Here is an 18,466-nt window from a genome sequence, read left to right as displayed (position 1 = left end):
GCATAATTTTGTAAACGTCACGTACAAAGACATCAATTTCGTGGACTTGTAAAAACTCTGTTGTATTGTAGGAAAATAAAATGTCGGATTCAAAACCTTGTAGAGTCATTATAAACTCGCTCATGCTGGCATTTGGGTTACCTAAAAAAAAAATTATATTGAGGGAAGTTAATTTAAAGTAACTTACAGAATACGATCATTCCCGCCTTCCCCCTCCCGATTCCGCACTGAAAAAAAAACAACAAACGATTTACACGAAAAATATATACCGTGACAAATTTTCGCCCCTCGGAAGTTTCAAGTGCTCCTCGTCGGATATTTAGGTGACGGCGTGATCGAATGCTAGAGTGTTTAACTAACCTAATTTTGTGGAGTTCGAGCCTTCGATAGAGCCGTAGCACGTTCCTGAATCGACCAAACTCTGATGGGTACCTTACTTAAGTTAGGTGGGGTATAGGAGAAGGGGCACAGCGCTGACCACACTACGCCTACATGAGCCGATGTCATAGAAACAGGTTGATAATGGATAATGGATATATATATATATATATATATATATATATATATATATATATATATATATATATATATATATATATAAATATATATATATATATATTTCTGTCATTAGATAAATAATAAAAAACAATTTACTACTAGTGTAGATCAGGATTTCATAAATGGTTCTCGAGTAATCGAAATTCGTGACCCAAGTGATTTCCTTTCCCGTCTTCCGCATAACGAAACAACTTCCGATATCATCGTCCATGGCTTTGGCATGATCTATTTCTATAATTGGCATTATAATTCCATTGAGTTTTAAGGCAAATCTGCCTTCAGGTAAAACGTTCCTTCCTGGTTGAAAAAAAATGTAAGAAAAAAAATAATTACAATGGACACCACCGAGATTAATGAGATGCTTCCGATAATTGTTATGGCAAGAATAATAAAAAAAAACTTTAATTTTTTAATTTTTCCCTGAGACGGTGATCGTAAATGAGTACAGTAAGAAAGTACAAGACCAAAACTAAATTATGAATGTTATTATTTTAAGAATAGACCTCCTACTATATATATATATATATATATATATATATATATATATATATATATATATATATATATATATATATATATATATATATATATATATATATATATATATATATAATTCTTTTCTTGGAGACTATAGAAACACCAAGCTTTAAGCGCGCTCCCTACCACCCCCCCCCCCCCTACATGGTCTGGAGTTGGGGGAAAGAATGGGGGGTATCGTCCTTAACGAGCTACTGATAGTGTTTTAAAACAAATATTTTCAGAGGCAGCACTGGTACTGTTGAATTCACAAATTATGAATTACTGAAAAGTAGAAAATAAAACAACTAAACGGCTCGTATTATTATAACCATCTTGACGATACTGAGATTTTGAAAAATGTATTATATAAATAAAAAAAAAATAACTGTCTTCTTCTTCTTCGTTCTTACGTTTTGTGTGGAAAGTATCCCCTCCAACACAATTAAGTATACGTGTCAACTAGTTATGCGCCATTGAGGTCATTGACTCCGATTTCAGCCTGCTTTTCTTTTTGGATTTGCTTCCATAGCTTTGTCCAACCAATAACAAACTACAAGGCAGCAGTTGTTTTGGTTCTGGTGTTGTCTCTCCTAGAAGAGTGGCTGTCACCAGTTTTAGCAGCCATGAGATTTACCGATTCGACTACTCGGACCTCTGAAAATAACTGTCATTTCAATCATAGTTTAGTTAACTACTGTACCTCCTTTAATCTTTAGATTACACACTGCTTCGTCTGTGATCAGGCTGACATTTACTTGCGTTATAAAACTCTTGAATTCACATTCAACTTCAAGAATCGAAGCACTCGTCCAATATTGCACATTATATAAACAAGGTATTACGGTATTGTTTGACAATAAAAATAATAACGAAGCCTTTATGTTCTTGTCTGAAACAAAAAGTTTAAACAAATCAAAAGAAATATTCAGACAAATTAAGTTTAAAAAAGTGTATGTCCGAAGAACGTACAAAAAATAATTGTTTCGCTTTCCTTGTTATTTAGTAGATATTTCAAATGGAGATGCTAAATTTCTGAGCTTATTAAATATCAGAATATTTTTAAGAAATATTATGATTAAAAAAAACACATAATTTTTGTCATTTTTTTTTAAATAACTTTTTTATATCAACAATCCACGCAAAGAATAGGCAAGTACATATAAATAATTTCGGTATTAGCCAAATTATGTATTAGAAAATGTGATTAATTTAAAAAAATTAATAAAAAACGTTCTAATAACAAGCTTTTATGTACTAATGCACTAAAAAGTAGAAAATAAATTATAGACTACTATTTAAATAACTATAAAGAAAAGCGTGGGTTTAGTAAAGGAACCCAATAAATACTAAAGTGGCAAACGCTTTTCTTTATAGTTATTTATATAGTAGTCTGTAATTTATTTTCTACTTTTTAGTGCATTAGTACTTAAAAGCTTGTTATTAAAACGTTTTTTATGAAATTTTTAGCGCAATTTCCATTCTGGAGAATTGCGTTTATTAACTCGTCTTTTCTGGGAATGGATGGATGGATGTGTGTCCGCAGCTTTAAGTCGTATCTCCTCCTCAACGAAGCAATATCGAGGACTAGTTCCAAAGCAAATATGTTAAGCAAGTTACGAGGATGAACATAGGCTATAAACATTCCGGGTTTCTTTCATGGATTTCCAGGAAAAGCCAAAAAACCTCGAAAAAATGCAGTTTTTGGCCCATATCTCAACAACCAGACCACTTAGCGACTTGAAACGTTTACCAATCGATTCCTGCCATAATTTAGAACAATATTGCCGAGAAAGTTTTCAAAAATATCCTTTCGTTCGGTCACAAACTTTTTTTTTAATTAATTAAAATTTGGACCGAATTAGTAGGCATGTTTATTCAACCACACCACACGCGTCATCACGTTCAATAACTGCGCCATCACGTTCAATGGCTGCGCCATCACGTTCGGTAGTTAGGCGCGCAATGGTTTTTAGTCATGTAACTCTATTGTAAATAAAACATGTAAAATACTGAAAAAAATAATAAAAAACGTTTTAATAACTAACCAATGGTTTTACTAACTCTGCTCTTGATTTACGCTAGGACAGAGCTATTTTTAGATAACATAAGGAAATTGCGCTAAAATTGTCACTAGACTTTTTAATTACCTTGTTTTTAGTTCTTTACATGTTTTTATTTACAATAGAATTTCATGACTAAAAACCATTGCGCGCCTATTGAACGTGTTGACGCGCGTGGTGTGGTTGGCTAGATTTGCCTCCTAATTTGGTCAAAATTTTAATTAATTCATAAATATATATATATAGCCATCCAATTAAATCAATTTTAATGTCACGATGCATTGTCCTCATGTCTTGACCCACGTACAAATTAAGAACCATATCTGTCAAGTAGAAATGTTTGCAATTTGCTCCGGCTTTTCGATCTAGACTGACGACAGAGGAGGTGAGTTAAATAAAAGCTTGTAAAAAGATTAGCATTACTTATAAACAATAGAGAAAATACCATAATTTTAATGACAATTATTTTACCTTCGCGTTGAAATGCTATTTGTATTGATGTAAAATGAACATTCTTTTCAAAACTAATGGACATAAAATCCAGTTTGCTACAGGTTATATTTTCCGTTTCTCTCAAAAAAGGAGGGAAGATTGTTGCTGCTTGCTGCAACATATTTCCTGGTGAACAAATAACGTCATACAACAATAAAAAAAAAATTGGAAATCAAAGCAGTACGAAGATCACAAATTTAAACTTGAAAAAACAACGCAATCCGTAAGTTTATTATCAGGAAATTTTTATTTTCGTTGCTATTTTTTAAATTAACATGTAATCTCTTTTTAAAATGTTGAAGCATTTTCGGCACTTATACGTAAATTAATTGTATATTAAATAGTATATATGATTTCTGTATGCTACATATTATCAATACACATTAGATCTGTTTAACTTTTCATAATATTTAGTGATAAAATCATTACAGCAAATAAATGATATATGTAATATTCTTAAACCTCGCTAAAGCCAACGAAAACATACTTGTAAGGAAATGTTTTAGAAAACTAAAATAGTGAGCATATATTACATATATTATAATTTATAATATATAGGCACTATATATTGTAATTTATTTAAAGCCAAAAAAATCCAGATATTTTTTCGGTGTATTTCCCCTTTAGTGAGGTTTTATGTTTTGATTTATAATATTCTTGAAAACGAAAATTCAATTTTATAAAAATTAAAATCATTGTTAAAATATATTTTGAAAGAGAAAAAAAAATTAATTAATTGCATTTTATACTTACTGTAAAGACATTCATGCTGTTCCTCAATACATTTTACAGTATTTGGTGGAATCAGGACTGAAATGTACCGAAACAGCTAATACATTTATTAAGAATTAAATAGGAATATATATATATATATATATATATATATATATATATATATATATATATATATATATATATATATATATATATATATATATATAAACCTGTAACATCCTTATGTCGTAGACGTCGTACATACTCGAGCCTTCGGAGAGGCCCACAACAAATATTTAGTTACCAATACGATTTAAAAAAAAAAAAAACTCTAATCCAATTTTGATTACCTATCGGTAACGACTTCGTTGTATCTGTAGATGTATCTGGAGAGGTTTTAAGGCTTGAGTTATGTGTCTTGGTCACAGTATCTGCAGTGGAAGAGTGAAATAGAGTTCCCCCTATATTGTAGTTGTTTTTTTTTTTCTGAAAGTCCCATCTTTTATGTTTGATTTTATGATAATGTACCAAACTTTACTCAAGGTTAAGTTTATATATATATATATATATATATATATATATATATATATATATATATATATATATATATATATATATATATATATATATATATATGCATATACATATATAAACCTGTCACATCCTTATTAATATCAAATTTGCGAAATTTTTAATTCTACCAGCTTTCAACAAATCTTGTTTTAATTTTATATTTTTGAAACAAGAATATTGCATCAAAATAATATCAATGTGTGATGCGAGACCTTGAATCAGCCACGTTTAGGTTCTTATTCGTTAAATAAGGAAAAAGCAAAAATATGTTGATGGGACCGGTGAAGTAGAGTTTCCATGTATGCTCGACGACGGCATTTTAATTAATATTATGGTCAGCATCATGCCCAGACGCGTGAACTCGCCTTAACTACGGATAGCTACCCATCAGTGCTGGGTTATCTCCTAGACGTCGTACATACTCGAGCCTTCGGAGAGGTCCACAACAAATATTTAGTTACCAATGCGATTAAAAAAACAAAAAATAAACTCTAATGCAATTTTGATTACTTATCGGTAACGACTTCGTTGTATCTGGAGATGTATCTAGAGAGGTATTAAGGCTTGAGTTATGTGCCTTGGTCACAGTATCTGCAGTGGAAAATTGAAATAGATTTCCCCCTATATTGTGGTGTTTTTTTCTGAAAGTCAATCTTTTATGTTTGATTTTATGATTATATAGGCCCCTACCAAACTTTACTCAAAGTTACGTTTGTAAATTAGTTAGTAAATTAACGACTCGTTATCGGTAGATTGTGGATTAATAACGGTGCATAAGTTCCATTTTGAAAAATTTAAAATTATGTCATTAAAAATATCTTAATATAAATAATTTAAAAGACTAAGCATTCTACATTTTAGAATATATAGCTACGATTACGTTTTCATATCTTAAATTCTTAAAAGGTAACAGTGAATTACATCACGAAGTGTGTGATATTTTCACTTGATTCTACTAAAATTTTAATATAAAAAGCATCCCACGCATTTAAAATATTACAGTTTTATATTTTTTACAAGCTTTTTTTTAACTTTCTTCTTCTGTCTGTCGTCCATCTGTCTGTCGTCATAGATCGAAAGGGGAAAGAAAAAATGTGGGCACTTGTAACGGACAGATTTGTTTCAAATTTGGTAAATGGATCATGACTTGAAGAAAATGCAATATGACATTAAACTTAAGTTTTTGTGATACTTGATTAATATGCTATGAATTAATTAAAATCTTCTGAAAGTAGTAGGCTGTCCAATAATAGTATACAACACTATAATATGCACATTATTATGTTCATTTGGTGCGCACGGGTTTTTAGCAATTCAACTCTAGTCTAAATAGCATTTTAAAGTACTGGATAAAATTGCATTAAAAAGTTTAAATAAAATTTTATTTTCTCGTAAATAAAGAAAGTATTGTAATCGTTTAGAAAAAAATATCGTGATTTTTTGAAATCTCGACGTTTTACACATCCATGATTAAAAAAAAAACAACATAGTTTTGAAATCTTGTCCGTATGTCTGTATGTGTATGTGTGTTTCTGTGTGTCTGTAAACTTGATAAATTTAGTACCGTTACAGCTAGGTTGATGAAATTTCATATATAAGTATTATATCAAAATGGTAGATCAGTAACAACTTTCGAGCGTTTTTTTAGATATTTGAGTAGTTTTTCAGATAGATAAATGTAACTTCACATGTAAGTAAAATATCTTATTCTCTGTCTTCTATAAAATTTTGAGTAATTTCCGCTGACCGGAGGTTGTAATTTTTACTATTTTCGATTCTCTAAAACGCATGTGAATTTATAAATTACTAATGATATTCCGCACTATTATACACATTTTGTTTTGCGTTCACTTGGTGTGCACTCCTTTTTTTTATACGAGATTCTATTCTATTTTAAAAAGTTTAAGTAATTATTTTTTTTGAGAAATCGAAAATAGCGTAAATTACTTCCGTTCAACGGGAATTATTAAACATTTGACAGAAGACAGAGCATTAGATATTTTACTTACATATGAAATGTCATTTATCTATATGAAACATTACTAAAATTATAGGCTTTTAAAAAAGCGAAAGAAGAATAAGTTCCACTTCCATTTATCGCTTAGAAAGTGACACAGGACTACATATTTTATATAATAGTTATATATGAAATTTCATCAACCTAGCTGTAATGCTACTCAAGTTATCGTGTTTACAGGCAAACATACACACACACACACAGACATACGGACAAAATTGCAAAGCTATGTTTTTCCGACTCAGGATTGTGTAAAACGTCGAAATTGGTAAAAATCTCGATTTGTTTTTTTCACGATTACAATAGTTCCTACATTCTTCTTATACGAGAAAGTAAAAAAGAATATTAAAGAAATGGAATATTTGCGAATTCTTTTTAGACTAAACCACAAGAGTCGAATAGTCTAGTATTCGTCTGGCCTTGTGTCGGAATTTTGATGATTTACAAGTTTTATTGACCAATCTGATCCAAACAACGTAATAGAGTATTTCCTCAGACAAACATGTTGTATAGTATAGATTCATTTACCTATAGTTGTCGTCGGATCTTCACCTGTAGATATGGGATAAATAACAGTGTTTTTGGTTAAATGAACACCGGCTTAGAACACATTATATATTTGGTTTTTGTATTGTCGAATATAAGTAAAGTGTCATTTTAGACCTAACTACCGACAGGGTAGATGCATTTAATGTCAGTATATGAAGGTGGTTGTGGAGGGGGGAAGAGTCAGGTAACCATCAGAGCTGAGTGGATTCAATATTGTCTTGCCGTCTAGTGTCGGGATTGAGATCCGAACATTTGGGCTAACAATTGAGCGCTCTACTACACAACCAGCAACGTTGCATCTAGATATAGCGCCTGTTTATGTTATGTTATGGTAAGAATGCGGTTAAACCTACATGTAGGGCTTACAACAAATGCTGTGGGAACTTGATGTGGCAATAACAATTTTATAAGTAAAGATTATTTTATAAGTATGCCCACATTAATTATTTACTTAATCATTTTAAATATTTAGATGAGATTTAGAGAAACGATTCTTTTATAAGTATGTTTACATTTATTATTTACTTAATAAATTTAAATTTTAAGAAAATATAGGCCTATAAAGAAACGATTTTTTTAAAAATAAATAGGCCTACATTAATTATTTACTCAATCATTTTAAATATTTAGATGAGAAATAGAGAAACGATTTTTACAAGTATGCCCCATGTGTAATATTTACTTAAGCATTGTAAATATTTAGATGAGATATTGAGAAACGATTATTTTTATAAGTATGCCAACATGAGTAATATTTACTTAATCATTTTAAATATTTAGATGAGATATTGAGAAACGATTATTTTTATAAGTATGATAACATGAGTAATATTTACTTAATCATTTTTTAAAATTAGATGAAACAGAGAATGGGTCAGATGAACAATGGTGTACGTTTCTGTGACCTTTGCATACAGTTGTACTGTTTTGCTGTATGCCCTGTCTCCTCGCCTTGCCACTTTCCCTACCTTTAGTTAAGCGTAGCTTTATGCATTGCTGTTTATTTATTTATTTCTTATTTAAACACACACATTTGTGTTCCCCGTATCTTTTACATTTAAAATCGCTATGAGAGGAGCAAAGCCTATCCGATAGCGGATAGTTAAGAATAAAATTATCTCAGGTAACATGATCTCAAAGTCATACAAATCTCAGATAAAAATCTTTCTTACAAACAAATTATAGGTAAACTCAGTTTGTATTTACCGATTTTCTGACATATGAACGGTCGTGTGCTTGTACACAGCTCATCGTAAAATAGAGCCGATTGGGCCAAACAAACGCAACTGTTGGGATCACCTAAATCCGGTTCACCCGGCGCCCAGAAGATACCATCTACAAGCCGGGAGTCCTGAGCCCACTGGTATTGTCCGCTCGCTATGTTGTTAGCACCTATCCAAGCTGGAACTTTAAAATATTAATGTGCAGTGTTAGCATGATACATATGTATAAAGCTAAACATGTGTGACTAAAACTTAGATAACAGTTAATGTTAAATACACGATTTGTATAAAATAAAGAGTATGTTCAAAACATGAATAATACAAATACTCACTGGAAGGAGGAGAAAACATTTTAGCAATGTCTTCTGCTGTTTCCTTGTTGGCTATTTTAGCTAATCTACCATTAACGACGTCTCTACAATACACCTACATTACATAGAACTATATATATATATAAATAAATAATATATATATATATATATATATATATATATATATATATATATATATATATATATATATATATACATATATATATATATATATATATATATATATATATATATATATATATATATATATATATATATATATATATATATATATATATATATATATATATATATATATATATATATATATATATACAAATATATATATAATTAAATACATATAATTTTATATATATGTGTGTGTGTTCTAAGTAATAAATTTTTATTTAATTGATATATATATATATATATATATATATATATATATATATATATATATATATATATATATATATATATATATATATATATACATTACTTCAGCGTCATCCCATGTATTGTTAGTAGTATGTAGAGTATATGAAAATCCGCCTCTGTTTATTTTTTTTTCACCTGTGGTCGAACCTAGATATAAAAAAAAAATTTGAATATTCATAAAAAACACGGATTTTCAATATTGTTAATATGTAGCAGTTAATTAGTTTTGGGAATATACATAAACTAAACCGCTCTTTAAATATTTTATGAGAATTTTGATTAAATATATAATATAGTTTTTTTCATGAATACAATGCAAAGAAATATTTATAAATAAACTCGGGTTTTCAATTATGTCAATATAGCAAGTAATTATTTTAGGAAATATACTCTAAACGTATATATGATTTAAATAGTCAATAAAATTAGAGTTACCAATTGTTACTTGCAGCTTTAGACAAAACACCAACACTATTAACACATATGTGTTGAATGAATCGCTAAACCCAATGTGTTTAAATCTGAAATTAACGAAACAAAAATGCCTAACCATTTAATTTATAAAATTTCGACAGATGATTAACAGCTTTCGCTCTGATTTAAATTAAAGCAATGATACTGTTAATGTCCGAGGCCTATGGTCTAACCCTAGCCCTAGCCCTGATGTTCAAAAAAACATTACCACCCTAATTTTAAACCTACAAAAATTGAGAAACAAAACATTTACAAATAGTTTATTTTTTTATTTTCAATTCATTTAAAAGCTTATTATTCTTTATGTCTTCCCCCTCCCTCAAACCCCGCCTTAATTGCAAACCTAAAATCTCGAAAACACAATTTACAAAAAAAAACAGTATTGTTTATTTTATTATTTTCAATTCTTTGAAAAACTTTTTTATTCTTTATCCCCCCAACCCCCCAACCCCCCGACACTCACAAGCACACACTTTTTATTCATCTATATACTACTAAAACTCAAGTTTTCGTACTGTAATGAAACTGCTCTATATGGGGGGCTGTAAAATAGTAAGTAGGTAGAGAACAATTTTTGTTTGCAGACAGACTGTTATTCAGACATTTATTTAAAGACGTTAATTTATTTGTTGATTTATTCATAGGTAGATTAACCACACTAATTTTAAAGTTTTAGAACAATGGCTTAACTATGACTGAATAGTGACGTTTAATAACTCATTTTTTTTGTTTGTTTTTCTGATTTGTTATTGGGGAGAATCTCCATTATGTGTAGAGCTGTAAAAAAGATTTTGGGTGGTAAATATTGTTCTTTCTTAAACACACTGTTAATTACAAACTAATTTAAAGCCGTTAATTAATTTATTGATATATTCATTGGTAGATTAACCACATTAATTATAAAAGTTTAGAACTATAACTTTAGTAATAATAAAATGATTTATTTATAGTTTACAACAATGTTTTCAATTATTTTTTCTTAAGGCCTATGTGGGAATGATAAGGTTGACTATCAGGACATCGCGGGGCACAGGGCAGGTGAAGTAGAGTTCACCTATTTCAATGTTCTCAGCATATGAAGTGACAGTGTGGTCAGAGCCATGCTCGGCCGGAATCGTTTTTTTTTCTTAAAATACAAACATGTCTGAGACTTGGCGCGGCACTGGGCATGTGAAGTAGAGTTTAGTAGAGGTTTTAAAATATTAAAAAACCTCTTTTTGAATGTGGGGGTCTGGTTATTTTGGGATGAAAAGTGCTGGCAGACGTGATGTCATTTATGGATGACCCCCCTAAACCCGCAGTTATCTAACTAGATAACGGGTAGTCTAGTTCCTTCTAAATGAGTCTGTTACCACATGCGACTCAAAAACCCGTTCAGTAGCCTGCAACTTGTTGATATCTTTAGTGTCGTCGGAAAATAAGAGCGTTCCCGCCCTCATCACATGTTTATTAGTTGTATAGTTGTAGAGTTAGTGATAGAAGTAGTCATAATATATCACGCATACTTTCGCCCCACTACTATCATCCTAGAATTTTAGTAATAATTACACCAACCTATTTTGCTTAACGTAAAAATGTGTTTCTCAAAAATGGTTATACCCTTTTTGCTTAATCTATAATTAAGTCTCTCAAATTACTAAACCTAGAATTGAATATGGGAACATGCATAGCACTAAACATCTAAGCAATTAGAGAAAAAAAAAGCAATCTTTAAATTTAAAAATTTTGCCGGACGAAACTTTAGCCGCAATCATTCAGCAGTTAAGCGGGACGCGTGGACGAGTGGCGGAGCGATTGACAATGCTTGAGTTCGGATCCCGGTTTGGTTTTGTAACTGTACGACGATATAGCATAGTGTTTATTTCCTCGACATTATGTGAGAGAATATGAGTGCTTTGCTTTTATCTATAGTTTGTCGAAACAAGCACAACCGTCTTTTTTTGTACTGATCATGATAAAAATAGTAAACTTAAACGGTTGGCTCAACACAAATGAAATAGATATTCGAGAATGATACATACATGTTACCATGCATTTTCTACTTAGAAGAATTCATCGCTTTCTGTTTCTATTGATAAGAGATGACTGTCAATAACATATTACGTAGGTCTTTCATAAATTATAATGCATTTTGTTCAAACAAATGAATTCGATATTCGAGTTTGTTATAGGCTACACATTTCTCCATAATGTTCTACTATAAAGAATTTATCGTTTGGTGTTTCCATTGATAAGAGATGACTCTCAGTAACAGATTGCGTCGATTGTTTATAAACTCATAAACTATAAAGCATTGACAGTAGAAAACCAAGATAACAACCTACCTATACATTTACAGCACTTGAATTTTCTCCATTCTTACGTTAATCGTTAATTGAGGACGTATTGGTAATCAGCATACAACAAGTGTGTTTGTTGTATTCAACTAAGTTTAAAAAAAAAATATTTTGCAAAACAATGACTGATAGAGGTTGCGAGAAATGAGTAACAGACATTTCATGAAATTGGATACATAAACAAGAAAATTTAAGGTTTGTTCTACAGGGCTTATTTTAAGTATTTTTCCCGTTGAAAGGGGGGGGGGGGGGATTAGGCGCTAGTGACCTCGATTTGGCGAAAGTTGAAATGTGTAATTTCTAAATTACTTTTTTTTTTCGTAAGCACGGGATTGTGGGTGTGGGAAAGGGGGTGGAAGATATTCAATCCTTCTCACTTTAATTATATATTCTGTAGTAATAATATATTTATGTACACAATGCCTTTAATATGATTTTTTTTCAATGTTTTAACTACGAATGTTGCTGTCTTAATTACATGTCATATATATATATATATATATATATATATATATATATATATATATATATATATATATATATATATATATATACATGTGCGTGTGTGTGTGTGTGTGTGTGTGTAAGGTAATTAATGTTTGCAATACTCAGTAACAGTTGTTGTTATTTTTTCTCTCTTTTGGTATAAATAAATTTTGCCTCTGATGGCGCAGCCTGCGCAGTACTTTACTTCAGCTTAAATATTTGGTTCTGATAAAAGGAGCAACACTAGGCTAATGGCTGATAACGATATTGAATCCGGAATATAATCCTCAAAATAGCATAAGCTAAAACATGTCAAGTTTTATTATTGGAATTCAATGTAGACTAGAACTGTATACACAAATGCTCAATAATATTATCATAAATATTATTTTAAAATTAATAAACCAGTACAATTGGCTTTTTAACCTAAGACTTTTACTTTAATACATTACAAACAGCAGCTATATATTAAATTAATATTATTAATACCTGTCAACAATAAATCTTCATTTGTTTAAACATTAATGCTTCTGGTAATTTAGCATCGTCTATTAGGAAAATGAATTCAAGCAAGACTTTCCCTTTTTTATAAGCACCGGTGCTAAATAGTACTGTGCATAAAATATGCATCTATTTTAGATCAGTCTGTTATATTTTCTCTAAGTCCAAAATTGTGTTACTGTTTGTCTTTTCTGTCTAATATGTAACCACACTGTTGCTTGCTGACGAAGACCTTGGGTCGGAACGTCCATAGTATTTGTAACTGTCTTTAACTTGTGGGGAAACTAACACTTTCTGTTTCTTTACTAATTGAATTTACCTCACTGCAGCTACCATTTGTATTTTGCTTTTAAAATAGTTCAACTTGTTGATATCTTTAGTGTCGTCGGAAAATAAGAGCGTTCCCGTCCTCATCACATGTTTATTAAATGTATAATTAGTAATAGAAGTAGTCATAATATATCACGCATACTCCCCCCCCCCCCCCCCCCCACTACTATCATCCTAGAATTTTAGTAATAATTACACCAACCTATTTTGCTTAATCTAAAAATATGTTTCTCAAAAATGTTGATACCCTTTTTGCTAAATCTATAATTAAGTCTCTCAAATTACTAAACCTAGAATTGAATATGGGAACATTCATAGCACTAAACATCTAAGCAATTAGAGCGAAAAAAGCAATCTTCAAATTTAAATATTTTGCCGTACGAAACTTGTCAAGCACATAATTAATAAACATCATTAATATAATATACGTTTTTGTATGTAACTTTTGTATTATAATATAATTAGGTCTTGAGCTTGTAGATAATGTACGTTCACTGAGAATCTATCATGAAAGTATTGTTCTGTATTACTTAAGATCAACCTTTGAACATCCCAACTCACCTTACTCATGTAGACTGAGCTCCCCATTGAGGTCCGCGTCAAACATGTCAAACATGATCCCAGCGTTGTTGGCTCCGTCCTGTGAAGGCTGAGAACTACTGGGAAAACGAGAAATTTCTAGCTGTGATGTTCTAAATGGATAAGTTTCTGTTAATTGCTGGAGTGCTGTCAAAGAAAAAATATTAAAACACGTTGAAATGTCCACGTAATTTTATCTCAGACAGCGGTTAAGTAAATTGATCACCCAAATATATTTATCATTTTAATGTTTCTTTAATTGATTCTTTAATAAAGATTTATCAAAGTAATTTTTTATATATTTTTTTTAAAACTTGTTTCAAAAAAAAAACTTCTTTCGGCTTCATTTTGTTCTTAAAATATCTCATAAACAATCAGTAAATTAAATACAGAAACAAACACTTAATAACATAGAGACCCACGTTTTTAATTACAATTAAATCTTTTATTCATCGTCTGTATTGTACCACAGTGTCCTTGTTGAAGGGTACTCTTTGAAACTATTGTGGGCACCATAATTCTCACAGGGAGGACAAAGTGCGTCGGGTCACCTGACTCGATTTAATGAATAATTATAGTAGCCAATCGTGTCCTTAATTTAGAGCATATTCTTTTAAACAAAAGTAGGCGCCGTGGTGCCCACGGGGGAACCAGGGCGCAGAGGCGTAGCGAGGGGGGGGGGGCTGGTGGTTACATATCTCCCCGGGCGCCGACCCTAGGGGCGCCAAAATGTGTTTGAAAAAACCCATTGTTTTTGTCTAGAATTAAATCTAAGATTATCAGTTTTTTTATTCATTGGTGTAAATCATCAAAAATCTTTTTACAAAGTTATGAGCTACGTTTTTATTACATCCTATATACTTAGCTTCCTCTGGCGCCCATACGGGGTGCTATTTGGGGCCCCGGGCCACCCGTGTTCGGTTTGGCGCCTACGTTCGTTAAAGTGAGTGCAAAAGACTATGAATAAGTTGGGGTACTATAGTCGTTTATTAAGCTGAAAAAGGCGATTCCGCCCCGGGCTAGACTGTGAGCACTTTGCGTTTATGTTCGCGTTAGTGTTTTCTTTGTGTTTAGGTTGGGTTTGCGTTAGTGGTTGCGTTTTGATTTGGTTCGTTTTTGTTCTTTCTTTTTTCGTTTTTGTTTGTGTTTTTTCTTTGGGTTGTGTTTGTATTTGTGTTTGTGGTTGGTTTTGCGTTTGGATTTGGTTTGTTTTCTTTTGCTTTTTCGTTTGTGTTTTCTTCTTTGGGTTTGTGGTTGGTTTTGCGTTTGGATTTGGTTTGTTTTCGTTTGCTTTTTCGTTTGTTTGTTTTTTCTTTGTGTTCGTATTGGTGTTTGTGGTTGTGGTTGGGTTTGTTGTTAGGTTTTTGTTTTCCTTTGTATTTGTAATTGTGTTAGCGTTATAATTGCGTTTTGTTGTTTTGGTTTTGGTTGGTTGTGGTTTGGGTGGGCAATGCCGGGTTTATGATGATTACTAAACACACAGGTATTGGTCTTTAACAGAAAGGTTTTTCACAGAAGCCAGAGCAGGGCCTGGCCGGGACGGCTAGTTAGAATATAATGTAAGAAAGACTTACAAAACTAAATAACCTTCTTGCAAAGCTCAAAGTAAGCTATATTAAGAAGTTTCTTTTCTGAATGTATTAAAGCCCGTTTTCTTCATGCTTAAATAGCCAAGTTTTCACGTATTGTAGGATTTTTATAGAATGAATTAAACAAATAAATATGTTGGTAAAGTTATTAAATAGAGAAGATCGAAATCGGGTAGCAACATGCATATTTTAAAAAACAATCGTTGTATACATTGAATATTCGTGTACACGTACCGTATTTCGTGCTTGCAAGCAAAATTTAGTTCATAAACGCCAGTCTACTACTTATTGAGACATACCTAATGACATGAGAATTCCAAAATTGTCCATCTGGCTGTCGGGGAATGACGTGTGTTTTCTAATTGTAAGCTAACCTTTGTCGTGTAGTCATGTAGTTGCTCAATTAACTTATGCTAGCAGCTGCTGCTATGATAAGATCTGTAAGAGTGTAACGTGCCGATGTAAGGCTTCTTCTTCTTCGTTCTTAATTATACGTGTTGAAGGGGATCGAGATTTATCTGCCAGTGGGTTTGAACTCGAGAAATTGTTCGAATTTATCAACCATGAATTTTTTGCCGACTCGACCACGCCTCCAACAAAATTAAGCGTTACGTGTAAACTAGTTATGCGCCATTGAGGCCATTGACTCCGATTTCAGTCTGCTTTTTTTTGGATTTGCTTCCATAGCCTTTGTCCAACCAAGAACAAACTACAAGGCAGCAGTTGTTTACTTTTGGAGTTGTCTCTCCTAGAAGAGCTGCTGTCCCCAGCTAACGAGCCTCATCTGCCCGAGGATGTTAGGCTAATAAAAGCTCTCTGTTAAATATATTTGGAGTTGTTTTTCAATATTGCCCTTTTTTAATGTAGCGTGTCCATTTAAGGCTAAACCATTTTTTATCTGTGATGTTTTCTTAGTTGCATATGTCAATGTCTGTCTTTGAGTTAACCTTGCTAATGCGGTGCCAATACATGCTTTACCTATTGTAGTTTTTTACTTTCTCGTATATACGAAGTATAGAGAAAGTATTGTAATCGTGCAAAAAAAAAAATCGAGATTTTTACAGATCTCGACGTTTTACACCTCACTGATACGGAAAAACATAATTTTGCAATCTTGTCCGTATGTCTGTGTGTGTGTGTCTGTGTGTGTCCGTGTGTAAACACGATAACTTGAGTACCATTACAGCTAGGTTGATGAAATTTCATATATAAGTATTATATCAAAATCGTAGATCCGTATCAACTTTTGAGCGATTTCCGATAACCGGAAGTGGTACTTTTCCTACTTTGAATTTTTCAAAAGCCTATAATTTGAGTACTATTTCAGATAGATAAATGAAATTTCACATGTAAGTAAAAGATCTAATTCTCTACCTCCTGTTAAATTTTGAGTAATTTCCGTTGACTGGAAGTAGTAATTTACGATACTTCCGATTTCTCAAAAAACTAATGTAAATTTTAAAAGTACTAATAATATTGCGCACTATTATGCGCTTTTTTATTGGGCGTTCACTTGGTGTGCAATTAATTTGTCTACGAGATTTTATTCTATTTTTAAAACTTTAAGTATTTAAAATGGATTAAAAATCATGTCTATAGCCCGAGTTCCCATCCCCTGTTATTTTATATAAGAATATTCGAGAAAGTTTAGGGAGATCACTCCCGGTTTATTTTAATTTCCATATTGGTGTTCAGATGAGAATAAAAGTTCAACATGGCAATACAAGCAAGGTTTCTTTTAGAAATGATTATCAGGGAGGGGGTGAAAGGAGATGTGGGGGTTGGGTGGATACTTGAAACTTTCGGAAGTTACGTCACTGGTTATATATATATATATATATATATATATATATATATATATATATATATATATATATATATATATATATATATATATATATATATATATATATATAAGAAACGTGTACATTACCTAAGGCAAGCATCACTATATAGTACTAGCTGCATACCCGTGCTCCGCCCCGTGAATATTTGTTTTTTTTTTTTTTAAATCTAACCGCTTATGAACTGAACCAAAGCAAACACAAACACAAACACACTAAAACTCAAACACAAAGCAAACACAAAAAACCACAAACGAAAGCGTAAGCGCAAGCACAAACGCTAACGCAATTACAAATGGAAACGCAAACGCAAAAGAAAACGCAATCTCAAACACAAACGTAAACACAAATACAATTCAAGAAACGAAAATCGCCAACACAAACACAAATGCTAACACAAACGCAACACGCAAGAGCAAACACAAAAGAAAACAAACATAACCAAAATGCAAATTCAAATTCAAACACAAACGCAAACACAATTAAAAAACAAACGCAAATACAAACACAAACACAAATGATCCCAGGACAAGTGATCTCAGACAAAATATCTCAGACAGAATATCTCACCGATAAATGATCTCAGGACAAATGATCTCAGGACAAATGATCTCACGGACAAAAGATACCAGGACAAAATATACCAGGACATATTATATCACGGACAAATGATCTCAGACAAAATATCTGAAACAAAATATCTCACAGCAAAATTTTAAAAGTATGTACGATGATAAATTCTCTACGATGAAATTGTGTGTACCATTTAAGCTTCGTTTAGTTACTTTAAAATGGGGATCTCAGTATACCTGCTCTCCAACCAAGAAAAATAAATTGATTGCGACTGAAATCCTAAGTTTCCTTTAAATGTAT

At 31.5% G+C, this 18,466-nt stretch overlaps 1 protein-coding gene across 1 annotated transcript; it reads right to left on the bottom strand.

The window, feature by feature from the left end:
* Window positions 1-7,453: 7,453 nt before the first annotated feature.
* On the bottom strand, window positions 7,454-13,310 carry LOC131954932 (C-type lectin lectoxin-Thr1-like). The gene is made up of 7 exons (XM_059318782.1): window positions 13,240-13,310; window positions 12,253-12,353; window positions 9,890-9,975; window positions 9,516-9,601; window positions 9,038-9,131; window positions 8,689-8,889; window positions 7,454-7,485 (listed from the first exon to the last, which is right to left on the bottom strand). The coding sequence occupies exons 2-7, from the start codon at window positions 12,258-12,260 to the stop codon at window positions 7,454-7,456; spliced, it is 507 nt and encodes a 168-aa protein (XP_059174765.1). The 5' UTR covers window positions 12,261-12,353; window positions 13,240-13,310.
* Window positions 13,311-18,466: the final 5,156 nt, after the last annotated feature.

The sequence above is a fragment of the Physella acuta genome, unplaced genomic scaffold (assembly GCF_028476545.2).
Source record: "Physella acuta isolate Inbredline_101_S28 unplaced genomic scaffold, ASM2847654v3 ptg001041l, whole genome shotgun sequence".
Classification (NCBI taxonomy): Eukaryota; Metazoa; Mollusca; class Gastropoda; family Physidae; genus Physella; species Physella acuta.
Note: the sequence above shows the minus strand (reverse complement) of the source record. Positions and strands in the feature narration are given on the sequence as shown.